Raw genomic sequence first — 16,970 nt, 5'->3', positions numbered from 1 at the left:
ATCACTTTTTGGCAGCTTGAAAATGGATGTTGTCAGTCGTTATTCTCAAAAACAAAGAAAGAGTCATGGGGAAACTGGCACAATCGGTTTTTATTGTCTTACCTACAAATTATTCAGACTTATAACCAGTATGAACAATGAGAGTAGATATACTAAAGCTGTAGGTATTAATTATAACATCGTGCTGCTTGTGCTATACACTGCAAATAAACTTCAGACAATCATCATAATTTGGTTACAAGAAAGCTTAAAGTTCCGTGAATGCATAACTTTGCCTAATAACAAACGTATAAACATGTTTGTTGCACAGTTGCATGGAAGTAGCTGTCTACGTAAGTATTCTAGGTGCTACAGCTTTAAGCAGCTGCACGCTCCCACTGACAGCAATCACTTGAACTGTGACCTCTGTGTGATGTAATTAGGCTGTGTAAATAAATGTGACTTTTAAAGCACAGGAGAGAGATCAATCATAAAAACATCGAAGTTCATAATCAATATCTACATTCACAGCACTCACCTCTTCATGTTTTTCTCCTCAGTTTCCCAGCATGCCTCAGGGGTGGAAGTAGAGCAGGGGGTTGAGTCTGTCCTGCTGCCCTGTCAGGTACCAGTTAATGTTTCCATGAGCTCCACAGCAGCAGTGTGGGACCAAGAGGAACTGACGAGGCCAATGGTTCACGGACGTGTGAAGAGTGGTGATGATCTTTCTCTTCAAAATGATCGTTACACCAACCGAACATCAATGAGAGCCGACGCTCTGCAGACTGGAGACCTCAGCCTTACTCTGAGGAACCCCACAGTCTCTGACAGTGGAACCTACACCTGCACCGCCCGCAAGCAAGCACAAGAGCTGAGCCGGACTGAAGTACAGCTGAAGGTCACAGGTCAGTTCTGTTGATAGAGCTCACTCCAAGAGATAAACATATTTACAGACATATAAACATATGTGTTCACACACAGTGTAAAAACAGTGGGTGATACACCCCATAAAGCCCTACCTCCTCCTCGTACTGTGTAAAAAACACATTTTTGTACCTCTTTTTAACCTAAGTCATGCTGGGACGTTGCTTCAGGTCTTCACTGAGGTCTGTTCCACCTGCTTCACTGCACACACACAGATGTGTTGCCTCCCTCACAATTTACACACAATTGTCATAACGAACCACTTCCTTTACCAAGTTGTGCAAATGACCAAATAATCTCTGCTTGTAAGCTGTGCAGTGTACATTAACTAATGCATATTTACCAATCTGTGGTAAAGAACAGAAAAGGCACAATCCATTAAACTGTAATAGTTTTCTGGATCATCCTTATGACCCTTTTTTTGCAATATGAAGATTGATTAAAGTGAACATTTATAAGTATTGCCTCAAACCTCTGCGCACTAATGCAAATATGGTAAAAGCAGTGAACAATAGAGGTTGTGGAGTGGTTTGTGCTCCAGAATGTGTACTCAGTATTGAAGCACTTCTTGAAACTTTGCTATGTATATGATTTATTTATTTTACCATCAATTATCACACCAAGAAAGCTGTTCTCAGTAGTGATGGGAATTCCAGCTCTTTTTAGAGAACCGTCTCTTTCAGCTCGGATCACTAAAAAGAGCCGGCTCCAACTACTGACTGTGGTCCAAAATCAAAACTCTGTAAACAGAAAACATACAAAAAGACAGTCCAAACAGAGGATGGTGAGCAGTGCGTACAACAGAGAACTCAAACAACCTCTCCCATGTTTGTATTACAGAAGCTGCTCCAGTCTGGCCCAAAGTCCTCTCAGGTGTCCTGGGTACTCTTCTTCTCCTGACTCTTCTCTGTGGTCTCTGTGTGTATTTTGAACATAAAAGGATGAAGCAGAGTGAAGGTATATATCTGTGTGTGTGTGTGTGTGTGTGTGTGTGTGTGTGTGTGTGTGTGTGTGTGTGTTTCCACAGAGAAGATCAAACTCATTGATGTCTGTCTGTCTTGTGTTTTGCTTTTTTCTCTCAGTTCCTCAAAGCGAGTTTGTGGAGGTGACACAGGGGGTGAAGTCTGTCCTGCTGCCCTTTTAAACTACACCTGACCTTTCTGAGGACGTCACAGTGGAGTGGACTCGCACTCAACCCAAACTCATGACGGTCCACGTGTATGAGAGTGGAAACAATCAGCCGCATAAACAAGACCAGGGCTACAGAGGTCGCACAGAGATGAAGGAAGATCCACTGAGAACTGGAGACTTCAGTCTGACCCTGAAAGACTTCTACCTCACTGACAGTGGACGCTACACCTGCACCGTCTACAACAAGGATGGGAACGTGCTGCTACAGAAATCAGTGACTCTCGCTGTCAGAGGTGAGTGTAACAGCTGGTTGTCCACAGAAAAACTGAAAACAGGAGTGAAGAGCTGCTAGTTACACAGCAGAGGAGATGATGGAGGATCACACTCACTGACGTCTGTCTGTCTGTAAACTCTTAAAAGAGGTGTTACCAACAGTTGGACCTTTGGTTCTTGAGCTGGTAAACCCTTTGATGTCAGGTGTTGTCCCTAAAGATTTTAAACATGCAGTAGTCAAACCCCCGATTAAAAAACCTGCTCTTGATCCTACGGTTCTTCCAAATTACAGGCCTTCCACTAAACTTCCTTTTCTTTCCAAAATTCTTGAAAAGGTAGTTTACAGCCAATTAATGGCCTTCCTGGGAAAGTTTCAGATTCTAGCCAATCATTTTACAAGGATAGTAGGCAGGTCCAGGTACGTACGTTCTTTTAGAACCGCGGTCAAGTGAGCCGCTTCTTATCCGCCGCATAAATTTTCTTCCGCTTTTACACCAGTCTTTACGGCAGCGCCTTTCCTCCTTATTTCCCGATCGAAAGCATAGATCCGAGCACAAGTACACTTGCGCACGTACTCAGACATGCACGCGAGCGGACTCACACATGCACGCACGTGCATAAATTGCTTTGGGACAGCCTAAAGCGGGACAGTCTGGTTGATGTCAAAAAATTCATTAAAAATCATTCTTGATAGTTGATGTCCAACTTTCGACAGATTTCTCCTCTGGGACACCTACTGTACATCTGTTCCAAGTTTCATCCAGATTGACTGTAATATTCCTGAGAAACTGCAGGAAACTTGAACCGGCACCGTTTCAAAAGTACCGGTTTGGCACCGGTATCGGATAAAACCTAAACGATACCCATCCCTACTCACTACCTGTTTTTAAGTCACTCCTGAAAACCCACCTCTTCACCCTGGCCTTTGACACTACGTGAGATGTTAGTTTTTATTTTTTAGTTTCATTTTAGTTGTTTTAATTGATTCTATGCGGTTTTATCTTGTTTTCTTTTTTTAATATAGCGCTGTTTTAATTTTTATGTATTGTGTGTTTTATTTACTTTTGCTTTTTCTGTTATTCTATTGTTTTTAACTTATTTTATGTACAGCACTTTGGTCCTGTGCTGGGTATTTTAAAGTGCTTTATAAATAAAGTAGGATTGGACTGTGTTTGACTTTTTCTCTCAGTTCCTCCTCCAGAGTGGGTGGAGGTGTTGGTAGTGACCGAAGGAGAGGAGTCTGTCCTGCTGCCCTTTAAGACCACACCTGACCTTCCTCAGGACGTCACAGTGGAGTGGACTCTCACTCAACCCAAACCCATGAAGGTCCACGTGTATGAGAGTGGAAACAATCAGCCAGATAAACAAGACCAGGGTTACAGAGGTCGCACAGAGATGGATGAAGATCCACTGAACACTAAAGACCTCAGTCTGACCCTGAAAGACCTCCGCCTTACTGACAGTGGAGTCTACACCTGCACCGTCTACAACAAGGACGGACACATGCTGCTACAGAAAGAAGTGACTCTCAATGTCACAGGTAACAGCTGTTTTTCTACAGTAACCGAAAACAAGAATGAAGAGCTGCTGTTTACACAGCAGAGGACATGATGGAGAATCACACTCCCTGATGTCTGTCTGTAAACTTTGTGTTTTATTTTTCTCTCAGTTCCTCAGACAAAGATGTTGGAGGTAACACAGGGTGAAAGGTCTGTCCTGCTGCCCTTTAAGACCACACCTGACCTTCCTCAGGACGTCACAGTGGAGTGGACTCTCACTCAACCCAAACCCATGAAGGTTCACATGTATGAGAGTGGAAAAAATCAGCCAGATAAACAAGACCAGGATTACAGAGGTCGCACACAGATGAACGAAGATCGAGTGAAAAATAAAGACCTCAGTCTGACCCTGAAAAACCTCCACTTTACTGACCGTGGAGTCTACACCTGCACCGTCTACAATAAGGATGTGCAGCCTCACACATAAACGCACAAGCAGTTCAGCTCCGAGTCAGAGAAACACTGAAAACAGGAGGATCTGTTTGTTTTTTGCTTCTTTTTTTCTCTCAGTTTCTCAGACAGAGGTGGTTGAGGTGACACAAGGAGAGACGTCTGTCCTTCTACCCTTTACAACCACACCTGACATTCCTGAGGACGTCACAGTGGAGTGGACTCTCACTGAACCACAACAAATGAAGGTCCACGTGTATGAGAGTGGAAACAATCAGCCAGATAAACAGGACCAGGATTACAGAGGTCGCACAGAGATGAAAGAAGATCCACTGAGAAATAAAGATCCTGGTGTTATTTGTCTCTCAGAAACAGTTCATAACTTCCCTTCAACTCATTCATGTGACCTAAAAGGTAAACCTGTTTCTCCATCACCTGTTCAGCTCTGATGATTCAGTAAGGACATCTCCTGGTTTCATCTTTGTGTTTCCCTCTCACCAGATAACCAAACCGACATCATGACCAGCAGCGTTTACCGCTGTGACTCCAGCAAACATCAGCTGATACTAGAAATTAATATCAAATACATTCTAACAACAGCTGATCAAGCTTAAATGTGCTGCTGTTGTTTAGCGCAAAGTAGGCAATAAACAAACAAGAAAGACGCGACTTGCATCAGAAAAGCCGATCAGCTGAACATTGATCAGTTTTATGATGGAAGGAGCACTACCAAAAAACTGAGTTATTTTTATGCATCAGCCAGCATCTGGCCAATCCACCACCTTTCATTGTTTATACCGTTACAAAAACAACAATAACAAAAAAACATCAGCCCGTAAAATCGAAAAATCACCATCGGCCCGACGGGCAAATGCCCGGAATGCCCCATGGCCAGTCCAGCTATGGTCGGTAGGCGGGAAATTTCTTTTGCAGTTCGTCTGAAAGAAGGACTTATGCTTTGGGATCTTTTAAACATCATTAGACTCGTTGCTGTGCGCTGTCTGTCCTGTCTGTGAGAGCAGAACAAGTGCTCACAAAGCAGCTTTTGGGGGATGACGTCACACATGGGTCTTCTGTCGGAATATAGGAAAACCCGGACATTTTTATCAATCTCGAGAAGTAATTGGTGAGAAGTAAGCCGATGTAGACCCAGCCATCCTGCCCTGCAGCTATTTATCCAGCGCCGGGCCAGACCCGGCTTCTGACCTCGGCCTTGGAGATAAGTGGATGAAGTAAGTGAATAATAGTAGGGAATCTATATTTCTTAACCCTCTCAGGCTCAAATTAAGTTTTAGTTACAGGAAAAATCTGATATTTGGGGAAAATTATCCAAAAAAAACTATATGTGGGGAGTTTTTTACTGTTGCAAATCGGCAACGCCTGGCTCGAGAGGGTTAATACTGAAGGAAGTGAGTTCCAGCGCTGAGGAGCAGAGTGACTGAAAGCTCTGTTCCCATATTGACAAGACAGAAGCGGAAGAAGCAGATGACAGATACAAGGAGGGGCAAGATTGTGGATGCATGTGGAGAATTGGGGAAATATGGTCTCTTAAGGGAGTACGAGTTATTACCCGAGATGCAGAATTCTGAAGACGTTTTTGGTGGGACTTTTTGGGGAGACCAAATAAGATGGTGTTGCAATAAATAATCCCCGAAGTAATAGGACTATAGACAAGTATGTTATGTAAGTGGAAAGTATGCAGACCGGTTATGTAATTAATGTGAGACTAAAATCGAAAACACCCAAACTCTTCACCTGCAGGGAAGGAAGGATGTGGTAATTTTCAATATTAATGGAGAAACTGTGAGATCTGGTTAAGATGGAGGCTGTGAAAATAAAACTTCTGTTTTATTACTGTTAAGTTTGGAGGAGAACCATGATCTAATCTCCATGAGACCGTTCGAGAGTGGAAGTGATGAACTAGGTTTGGAGGAAATGTAGAGCTGGATGTCATCATCATAACAATGAAAACTGATATTATATTTTCGGAATATATGGCCAAGAGGGAGCATGTAGATAATGAATAAAAGAGGCCCTAATACTGAACCCTGGGACACACCAGCAGAAACAGTAAAGAAACTTGAAGAGTGGAATTTAAATTGGATAAACTAAGTGTGGTCTGAGAGATAGGAGGTGAACCAGGCAAGGGGGGTATGACTAATGCAAATGGATGCTAATCTGTTCAGGAGGATATTATGACAAATGCAGTCAAATGCCGCACTAAGATCAAGAAGGATTAGAATGGTTAAAATACCAGAATCAGCTGCCATCAGAAGGTCATTAGTCATTAGTAATCCTTAACAAAGCAGTTTCTGTGCTATGATTGGGGCGGAAACCAGACTGAAATTGTTCGTAGAGATTATGGTCACTGAGGTATGAGTGAAGCTGGGAGGCAACAACTTTCTCAAGGATTTTTGAAATAAAGGGGAGGTTTGATATTGGGCGAAGATTATAAAAGTTCTTGGGATCTGCCTCAGGCTTTGAGAGAATTGGAATGACAATGTTACGGTTCTGGGTCCGTTGGACCCAGTATTTTGAGTTTATTATGCTTTGGTTTATTTTGCATCTGGGATTGTTTTATTGTTCTCTTGTTGTGGTAATGATTATGATGATGTCTGTTATTTGAGTTCCATGTTTCTGTTTATTGATATTTAGGATTTGTGTTCTCATGTTTTGGTGTGGGTCTAGTTCTATGTGTCATTTTCCGTCTGTTTCTCTGTGTCAGGTCTGCGTCTTGGTGTAGTGTTCTTGTTTCCTGTTTTACTGTGAAGGTCTGCGTCTCTTGTGAGTGTGTTCAGTTTTACCTCTGTCTCGTCTTGTTAATTACTCCCAGCTGTGTCCACCACCTGTGTGTAATCTCCCTGTGTTTCCCTGTGTGTATTTAAGTCACGTCTTTAGTCATTGTTGTTGCTGGTCCGTCTGTGTATCCTCCATGTTCCACTCGTGTGTTCGCCCTGCTGTCATCCGTCGTCATCTGTTTCCGCCGCTCTCATTCATGTCCAGGTTCGTGTTCTGTAGTTAGTTTGTTCCCAGTTTAGTTTAGTCTTTGCTCCTTTCGCCGTTTGTCCTTTTCCTTGTTGTGTTTAATAAACCACCCTCACTCCTGTACAAGTGCCTGCGTTTGGATCCTCCTTTATTTTTCCACACGGCTCATCTCACTCGCCGTGACAGACAAAAGGAGTTTTCAAAGATGAAGGAACAATTCCAGTGTGAGTGGATAATATTAGTTATGTTACAAAACTGCGAGGCAGGCAAGCAAGAAGGTGAGAGACAGGAGGGAAACACAGCTGGGACAAATCAGGGCTGACGAGACAAAGGAAGCAAAACCAGACGCATTAACATGAGACACAGACTTTCAAAGTAAAACAGGAAACATAACAGAGACGCGAACTTGACAAGGGGATACAGCTGACAGGGGACACAGAGACATAAACCATAAGACAGAAATCTAACAAAGAAACTAAAGACTAGAAATGATAAATAATATCAAAATCAATTTCAATAATATAATAAACTCAAAACCCTGGGTCAACGACACAGGCACCCTAACAAGTTATGAGAGGAGCCAATGAGGGAAGACAGGCTTTAACTAACACAGTGGGAAGAAGGTCGAACTGACCAGTGGATAAATTAGATTTTTGAATAAGATTTGATACATCAGGTAGGAGTAAATTTGAAAATGAATGACAGGAAGACAGTGAGGAAAACAGAAAGTCTACTTCAAGGTTAGAAGTTCCTAAAGAGGTAAATTGTTGGTGGATGTCAGAGATTATAAGAGTGAAAAAGGATGTAAGAGAGCTGCAAAAGTCAGCAGAGTCCACATGAGAGGAGAATGAGTATGGAGCTTTTGTGATTTTACTAAACAAAGAAAAGAGAGACCTGGAGTTACCTTCACTAGAACTGACTAAGCCAGAATAGTATCCAGACCTGGCTGAAGCAATGCAGTCCTTATACAACAAGATATGATCATTATACATTTCTTTGTGTATGGTGAGTCCGGTTTACTTGAACAGACGTTCCAGTTGGCATCCTTTAGCTTTGATATGGTGCATGTTACGTGTAAACCACAGTGCTGAATGGGAAAATGAGACAGTTTGGTGTTTAAGTGAAGCAAATATGTTAAGAAGGTTATGAACATTGACATTATAATAAGAAACAAGTTCATCAGGGGATGAGAAGCTGTGAATAAATGGAAGGTCATAAATGGGAGATGAAAGATCAGGAAGATGAATATTACTATTTTTTTCTAAATGTGATGTCACAGGTTTTGGAATCTGTTGCATTACATTAAAAGAAATAAACATATGATCAGATTGGGGAAACAATGAGTGGGGGTAACGCCAGAACAGCAGACCAAATCCAAGATATGACTTATAAATAAATGTAGATTTTTGTAACAAGGACCCACCACACCGTGGTTGTGTTTTAGTCTCTGTCTTTCTATCTTTGCTCAGGCAAAAATCACCAGTCCACTGTCCACTCTCTGCTCCGGTGCCACTAAAAAACTCACAGCAAGAGAGAAAGCAACAGCTTGTCTGAGGCCAAATGACCAAACATTCTCCAACTTCTGTCTTCTGAGTGGCACCAGGCAGGAATGCTCAATCTCTCCTTCACTGTTTGCAGTTTTTATCAAACCAGCATTTAGACAGGCTGTAGTAATTAAGAATGTAGAGCATAAACTAAGTCTGTATGCAGATGATGTGTTGCTTTTTCTGATGTGAAGCAGCTCAGGAGGGTGACCGTGGGGAAGGGATTGGCGGCGAAGCAGTTCAGGGGGCCGACTATGATGGCGGAGATGTCCAGCTGACAGCCTGGAAAGTGGCCGATGGCAGACGCAGGTGTGCAGGGCGCACTGCGTGGCGGTGGCATGGCAGCCGCAGGAGACAAGGCTGGACAAGACAAGGCTGGTCACTGGAGCAGGATGCTGGGCGAGCTCGCCTGAGCCCCCAGCTGGCACAAGTAACTGCCACACCACCCGACAAGTAACCCCACAGCAAAACGTCCAAAAACAAACAGTATCTGGGCATGTGGAAATGGGTGACAGGGGAGCCAGCTAGTTTGATCCAGAAGTGATGCAAACAGTCTCAACTGGCTCTAAAGCAGTGAGTTCAGTCTCCTCAAACCCAGAACAATTGAACATAGGCTTGACATTCCCATTCATTAATAGTTCTTTAAAGTCCAGAGAGGCTGGACAACAAACAAGATCTACAGCATTGCCCACAAAAACACAACTTAGACCTTCATGGCTGGGTTCCAGGGCAAACCTTAAATATCCAGGTAAGCATCTATTTGATGGCAACTTAATAGAATGACAGTTGTATATAGGATTGCCATATTTGCTTGAAACCACACTTGAAGCGAACTGTAACTTAGGAGTGTTAACTGGGTTATGTGGAGAGACAGGTACAGATAACACAGTGCTAGAATCCCTAGCTGAGACAGGTGACATTTGAGGCTGTGTGTTGGTGGTAACATTATCATCCCAACTCAAAACCTTGTCTAGTAATGAGTTCACAGACTCAGAGGAGAAATATGTCAGCCTAACTTTGAGAGGAGATAACATTTATTCACTAACAGTAGAATCGGATCCCCTGAGCTCAGCCTCAATCTCCTGATTGGAGGTGACAGTGCTAAACATTTCAAAAACACCCTGTAACTCCGAAATGACAACACAGGCACGGCTTCTTCAAGACGGGCGCTTCGCTCCATTTATTGAACGCCGTGAAAACTACAAACATAAAACAGAAAGGCTTAAGCGCTTCAGTCTATCAAAGGTAACATTTGTGATTTAACAACAAAAAATTACCTCGTGGCCGCCTGCCACTTCGGAGGTTCTAGAAGAATACCTTTACAGTCTTGCGCATTCTAAATTAAACCATAAAATGATTAGAACACCATACATTACAAATTTTCACAATATTACAATACAGTTATGGCAAAGGACAAATACCTTGTACAGCTGGTAGACTAATCAGGCCTTTGCAGATAGCTCGCTGAACTCCTTAGCGTGATTATTAAATGTGGGCTCACAGTCTATATTGTCACGCCCCAAACCTCGCGATAATAGCGGTGTAATAAAACTTGTTCTTTATGACAAGATAAACACACCTTTACAATATTGTCCACAGAACTGTACAAGCAAGAACATTTTAACTGCTGGAACCGTCTATTAAACTTCTTATATATAAGTCATTTCTGTAACACTTACACTCCCACAAAAATCACTCATTGTTTGCAATGTGATTTTCTAATGAGTGTCAACATTAGAGTCTGGTTCACTTTGCATGTTAGTCTCCAGTAAAGTCACTACCTTGTGAACAGGTCTTTCCAGATATATCAGCCTTGTCAGTGGTTTCCCCCTGTCAAAGGTAGTTTCACTGGTCTTGAGCTTCACTTTTCGAACCTTGCCATCTGGGCTCTCTATAGCCTCTACTATTAGAGCAAGTTTCCATTTACATCTCGGAGCATTATCATCCTGCAGTATCACAATGTCATTTACTCGCAGGTTTTGTGAGACGTTCTGCCACTTCTGTCGCCGCTGTTGATTTAACAGATACTCTCGCCTCCACCTTTGCCAAAACTCATTTGCTAGAAATTTTACTCTTTTCCATCTTTTGTTCAAGTACAAATCCTCTCTGCAAAACTCTCCTGGAGGTGGAAGAATAACCGAAGACTTCATCGTTAATATGTGATTGGAAGTTAATGGCTCTGGTCCCAAGGGATCATTGAGACACTCAACACTTAAAGGTCTGCTGTTAATGATGGCCATTGTCTCGTAAAGCAGTGTCCTTAGACTAGTTGTATCGAGTCTGTTTGAGAACTTGTCCAGCATTGCTGTCAGTACACTTCGTACTGTTCGAATTTGGCGTTCCCAGACGCCCCCCATGTGGCTAGCTGACGGGACGTTCACCACAAATTCACAACCCATAGCTTTTTGTGGTTCTTGATCCATATCTTTCATCAGCTCCAAAAGTTCTCTTTTGGCGCCCATAAAGTTTGTCCCTTGGTCGCATCTTAATTGTCGGACAGGACCTCTTATGGCTATCAGGACTCGTAGAGCGTTCATGAAGGCATCTGTCGATAAGTCGTCTAGTGTTTCAATGTGCACAGCTCGTGAACATAAACACGTGAACAATAGTCCATACCTTTTGACTTCCTTTCTTCCTTCCTTTACCATGAATGGACCGAAACAGTCAACACCACAATACGTGAAAGGAGGTGCCGTTTCTGTTCTCACTTCTGGCAAATATGACATCTGTTGGACATTTGTAGCCTTTCTGTATCTTCTACACTTAACACAATGGTAATTGTGTGAAGAAACAACACTCCCACATCCTAAAATCCATATGCCATTTGCCCGCAATTCATTTATTGTCATCCCTCTTCCTTGGTGATGTACACGTTCATGGTAGTGTTTGACGAGTAGGGCTGACACATGGGACTCCTTGGGGAGAATTGCAGGGTGTTTTACATCATAATGTAAAGCTGATTGAGATAATCTTGCTCCCACCCTGAGAACATCTGACCTGTCCAAAAAGGCATTTAACTGCTTCAGTCTGCTGCGCCTGTGCAGAGAATTTTCTCCTTGAGATCTGATCTTCTGTATTTCCTCAGCAAAGACGTCTCTTTGCACTAGCTTGATGATGAATAATTCTGTGTCTTTTCTTTCTTCAAGATCTGTCACTTTGTTCGTTCTTTGTTGAACACCTTTGTACTCTTTGATGAATCGTCTGAGCCTGGCAATGGCCTTAATAGCTCTCGACCAACTGAAGAACTTCTTCAAACGCTCTAGCACTGGGTTTGCTTCCTTTGAATGTACAGTGTGCGTATAGCCTTTACGGACTTCAGGATCCATTTCTTCAACCTCTCCCACCATTTCCTCTCTGACTGGAAGATCTTGTTTCTAAAGAAAATCGGGACCTTTAAACCAGTTTGAATCTTTCAGCTGAGTAGCATTTAAACCTCTTGAGGCCTGATCAGCTGGATTTTCCTCTGAGCTGACATGCTGCCATGTCCCAGGACTTGTGCTTTGTCTTATGCGTTGGATTCGATTGGCAACAAATGTGTGAAATCTTTTAGCATCATTATTTATGTATGCTAATACGACTTGTGAATCTGTCCAGTAATATTCCTGTAGATTCTGGATGTCTAGTTCTCGTTTGATCACATCTGCGATGCGAACTGAAGTCACGGCCGATGACAGTTCGAGCCTTGGGATGGTTGTTTGCTTAATGGGCGTAACTCTTGCCTTGCCCATGACGAGTGCACAACTGACCTGTCCTTCTCTACCCTTTGCTCTGAGGTATTAACATGCGCCATAACCACTAAGGCTCGCATCTGAGAAACTGTGCAATTCGTACTGCACAATGTCAGCAACTTGTGAGTAGCTTCGTGGGATCTTCAGAGCTGCCAACTTGGGCAGGTCTCTCAACCATGCTTCCCATTGTGGTAGAATGTGAATAGAATAGAATATGAATCGAGAGCACCCCTCTCCTTGTCAATGGGCTGTCTTTAACTTGGACTCTGAATTGGAATTCATCTGCCTCTATGCACCATTGTACTCCAAGTGCACGTTCAATGTGGAGTTCTCCAAGAGCCATGTCCTGGTCTTTGGCTTTAGCTTGTTCGTCTTGGGGAATAGCTGCCAGCACTTCTTTATCATTTGACACAAACTTATGCAGATGTAGGTTGCCTGTTTTACAAAGTGCCCTTGACTCTTTTACCAACTGTATGGCTTCGACTGTTGATGTCACACTAGCGAGTCCGTCATCAACGTAAAAACCTCTTTGGATGAACTCAATAGTCTCTTTGCTGAATCTGTCTCTACCTTGAGAAGCAATATGTTTGAGTCCGAAATTGGAGCATCCAGGAGATGAAGCTGCTCCGAAAAGATGCACTCTCATCCTGTACACTGAAGGCTCAGAGTTTAAATCGCCTTTGTCCCACCAAAGAAATCTCAAATAGTCTTGATGCTCCTTGATGACATGGAATTGGTGGAACATCCTTTCCACGTCACACATGATGGCGATGGGGCCCTTTCTGAATCTACATAACACTCCAATCAGTGCGTTGGTAAGATCTGGTCCAGTCAGAAGGTGTTCGTTAAGAGATGTTCCCTGGAAACGGGCCGAACAATCAAAAACCACATGTATCTTTTCAGGTTTGTGGGGGTGGTAGACCCCATGGTGTGGTATATACCATGCTGCCTCATTATCCAGTTCTTGCTCTGGGACCTTCTCTGCGTCTCCACGGGCTATGATGTCGTCCATGAACTTGACGTAATCTTCATGGTATTTCTTATCTCTTCTGAGCCGAGGTTCCAATGAAGACAGTCTATGCTCAGCGCATTGTTTGTTGTTTGGAAGATTCGGGTTGTCAGTTTTGAATGGCAACGGGAGTTCATAGTGACCGTTTTCCTTTTGCCTTATGCCTTTGGTCATCTTTGACATGAACAAAATGTCTTCCTGAGAGACTGGATTGTCATCTGTTGCATGCTCAGAGAAATCAGATCCCAAAGCCTTTATTACATCAACTGGACCAACTTCCTTCACTTGAGTTCTGCATACAAAATGCACTTCTTGCTTAAGTTCAACTGCTTGTTGTACTGCAGGAGTAACTTCTCGAACAATGATTCTGTGGCTTATGCCAGTATCATCATTGTGATTTTGAACTTGAGACATACAACCAACTATGCTCCAGCCGAGATCAGTTAGCTGTGCGTAAGGCTGATTCTCCTCACCTGCAATGACTTCCCGTGGCAGAAGGGCTTGCTGACAGTTATAGCCGAGAAGCAGACCAACTTCGCATTCAAGCATTGGAGGTAACCTATCTGCCAGCCTTTCGAGGTGAGGCCAACTCAAAGCAGTTTCAGACGTCGGGATGTGTGATCTGTTCACAGGGATGAACTCTCTTGTATAAACCGGTGGCAATGTAATTCTCTTTTCCTGCTTGTAGCCTCTAACTTGAAGATTTACCAGTTTCTCACATGGTATGACTGTTGACTTGGCGGACATGGTTGATAGTCTTAGATGAGCCTTATTCTTATCTGTGTCGAGATCCTGGGCTACTTCATCCAAGATGAAGGATGTATCGCTCTGAGAATCGAGGAGGGCATATACTAGAACTTCTCTCTCTGGGTGATTTTTTGACGAAACCCAGACAGGTAGAATGGAGGATGTCAGTGTGCTTGCAGTTACTTGAGTTACTCTATTAGAGATTGCGGTTGCTGGTTCATCTCCTTCGTCCTTGTCTTGAGAGTTATCATTCGTTGCAGGCATTATCCTTTTACGCTCTGCAAACTTGTCATCATGCAGACATGTGGGATGCTTCTTCACACGTATTCCTTTTATCACACTTCTTAGAATGATGTCCCCCCTTTAAACATCCAAAACACAGCCTTTCTGCTTGTACAAACTTGATACGATCCTGGACTGATTTTTCTGTGAATTTGAAACATTTGTCCAGTGTGTGACCATTTCTTTTGCAGTAAAGGCAAGTCACAGTGATGTAAGTGAGTGTGAGTGTAACAGAATGAATGTGTAAGAGTAAAGAAAGCAACAGAAAGCTGTGCAGCCTCACACATCAACACAAAAGCAGTTTAGCTCCAAGTCAGAGAAACACTGAAAACAGGATGAAGAGCTGCTGGTTACACAGCAGAGGACATGATGGAGGATCAACCTCACTGATGTCTGTCTGTCTGTACTTGACATGTTCTGCTCTGGTCTCTTTTCAGATAACAAAGTGGACGTGTTGGAGGTGACACAAGGGGAGAGGTCTGCGCTGCTGCCCTTTCAAACCACAGCTGACCTTCGTCAGGGCGTCACAGTGGAGTGGACACGCTCAGACTCCAAACACACCAAAGTCTGCGTGTTTCAGAAAAGCCAAAGCCAGCCAGACAAACAGCACCAGGGTTACAGAGGTCGCGCAGAGATGGATGAAGATGCACTGAGAACTGGAGACCTCAGTCTGACCCTGAAAGACCTCCGCCTCACTGACAGTGGAGTCTACACCTGCACCGTCTACAACAAGAATGGACACATGCTGCTACAGAGAGTAGTGACTCTCAGTGTCAGAGGTGAGTGAACAAGTCACAGGTCTCAGTGAGTATTTGCTAAACAATGCAATCAGACTAATAAATCATGTGGGTGTTCAAATTCATGGGCTGCATCCTCCTGAGGACGCATTTGTAGGCCGATTACGTCACAGCGACGTGACGAAGGCTGTCCAAATTCGAAGACTCCTCCGAATGCAGCCGACAAATGCGTCCTCCTTTTCCCCGAATTTGAAGGATGTGTCGGGTGTATACTTCGTGGCCCACCATATCCCAGAATTCATAGCGTGGCTCAGCCAATTCCAGTTTTCAACAATGGCGGCCGCTACTAAATTTTAAAATTACTCTTATTACTCTTTCTGGGTCACAAAATAAACTTTAAACATATTTTCAGGCAACAATGTGGGTATGTAAACTTCAAATATCTGCTCGGTTTATCAAGATATCGCATATTTGCAAAAGTGTTCCGACATTTTCGGAGACGTCTGTCACCCACCAGCTCGATAGCGAGCCGAGAGCTCGAGGGTCACTAGAGCCGAGAACGGCACAACTCCCGGCACATCATTTTCAGATCATTTCGCTACTCAGGTTAAACGTAATATATAAGTCACTTAGACAACCTAAAAATGTTATTGTTTTTGCTTTTATCAGTGTTTTATCTGTTCGTGAGTAAATCGGTTTGGCTGAGATTAAAGTTATTAGATTCGATTAGATAAAATAAAACTTTATTAATCCCCCGAGTGGGTTCCTCCTTGGTTTTTATACAGCTGACTAAACGTCAAACAGAAAACTGATTAAACAGAAGTGTGAGATGTTCGAGAACCTACGTCAGTGTCCTGTTATATTTTAGATAGCAAGGAGCAGACGGGCGAGTTTATTAAACTCCACTGAGACAGCGGTGACACTAATCTGAAGGCTAGACCGTCCAATTTCACAGCCGTTTACTTCCAGCTGACCCGACCTTCTGAGGACCCGGCCCATGTAGACCACGAAGGCCGGGTCCTCAGGAGGATGCAGCCCATGAATTTGGACACGGCTCATGTCATGTATAAAGAGATATGATGAGAGTCCATCCTTCTCCTGCTCCTTTACCAGAGAAACTCTGAAAAATCTCAGGCACCTACATAACCCAGAATCATCTTCAATAAACACACAATCATTAATAAACCGAGAGTGAAACAAAGACCTGACATTATCTATCAGAGGCCTCAGAGCTTGAGGGTCCTGCACAGTATCTTTGCTGTTGCTAGGTCTGCACTCTTCTGTTAAGTTCAATTCAATTTTATTTATATAGCAGAAAATCACAACAGCAGGCGCCTTAAGGTGCTTTATATTGTACAGTAGATCATACTGTTGGAAGGAAAAACTCCCTTTTAACAGGAAGAAACCTCCGTCAGAACCAGGCACAGAGAGGGGCGGGGCCATCTGCTGCGACCAGTTGGGGTGAGAGAAGTAAGACAGGATAAAGACATGCTGTGGAAGAGAGACAGAGATTAATAACAGATATGATTCAATGCAGAGAGGTCTATTAACACATAGTGAGTGAGAAAGGTGACTGGAAAGGAAAGGCCCCTCCCTTTCCTGGTTCTTCTGGAGGTTTCTTCCTGTTAAAGGTTTTTCCTTCCCACTGTCGCCAAAGTGCTTGCTCATAGGGGGTCATATGA

At 43.3% G+C, this 16,970-nt stretch overlaps 1 protein-coding gene across 2 annotated transcripts; it reads left to right on the top strand.

Annotated features, from left to right (window-relative positions):
- Positions 1 to 2,033: 2,033 nt before the first annotated feature.
- Positions 2,034 to 4,817, top strand: LOC134624147 (butyrophilin-like protein 2). 2 transcript variants are annotated; one of them, XR_010093456.1, is made up of 4 exons: positions 2,034 to 2,327; positions 3,497 to 3,847; positions 3,977 to 4,670; positions 4,758 to 4,817. XR_010093456.1 is itself a non-coding variant. In XM_063469126.1 (3 exons), the coding sequence occupies exons 1-3, from the start codon at positions 2,108 to 2,110 to the stop codon at positions 4,291 to 4,293; spliced, it is 888 nt and encodes a 295-aa protein (XP_063325196.1). In that variant the 5' UTR covers positions 2,034 to 2,107; the 3' UTR covers positions 4,294 to 4,780. The 2 variants fall into 2 exon arrangements, 1 of the variants encoding a protein (XP_063325196.1); XM_063469126.1 differs by having other exon boundaries at positions 3,977 to 4,780.
- Positions 4,818 to 16,970: the final 12,153 nt, after the last annotated feature.

This window comes from Pelmatolapia mariae, linkage group LG3_W (genome assembly GCF_036321145.2).
Source record: "Pelmatolapia mariae isolate MD_Pm_ZW linkage group LG3_W, Pm_UMD_F_2, whole genome shotgun sequence".
Taxonomy (NCBI): Eukaryota; Metazoa; Chordata; class Actinopteri; order Cichliformes; family Cichlidae; genus Pelmatolapia; species Pelmatolapia mariae.
This window is presented reverse-complemented; position numbering and strand designations above follow the sequence as displayed.

Excerpts from the sequence above, each read along its gene's own strand:
- LOC134624147 (XM_063469126.1), top strand. The coding sequence starts at position 2,108 with ATGACGGTCCACGTGTATGAGAGTGGAAACAATCAGCCGCATAAACAA. Across the intron at positions 2,328-3,496 it reads AGTGACTCTCGCTGTCAGAG|TTCCTCCTCCAGAGTGGGTG; the intron begins GTGAGTGTAACA and ends TTTTTCTCTCAG. Across the intron at positions 3,848-3,976 it reads AGTGACTCTCAATGTCACAG|TTCCTCAGACAAAGATGTTG; the intron begins GTAACAGCTGTT and ends TTTTTCTCTCAG.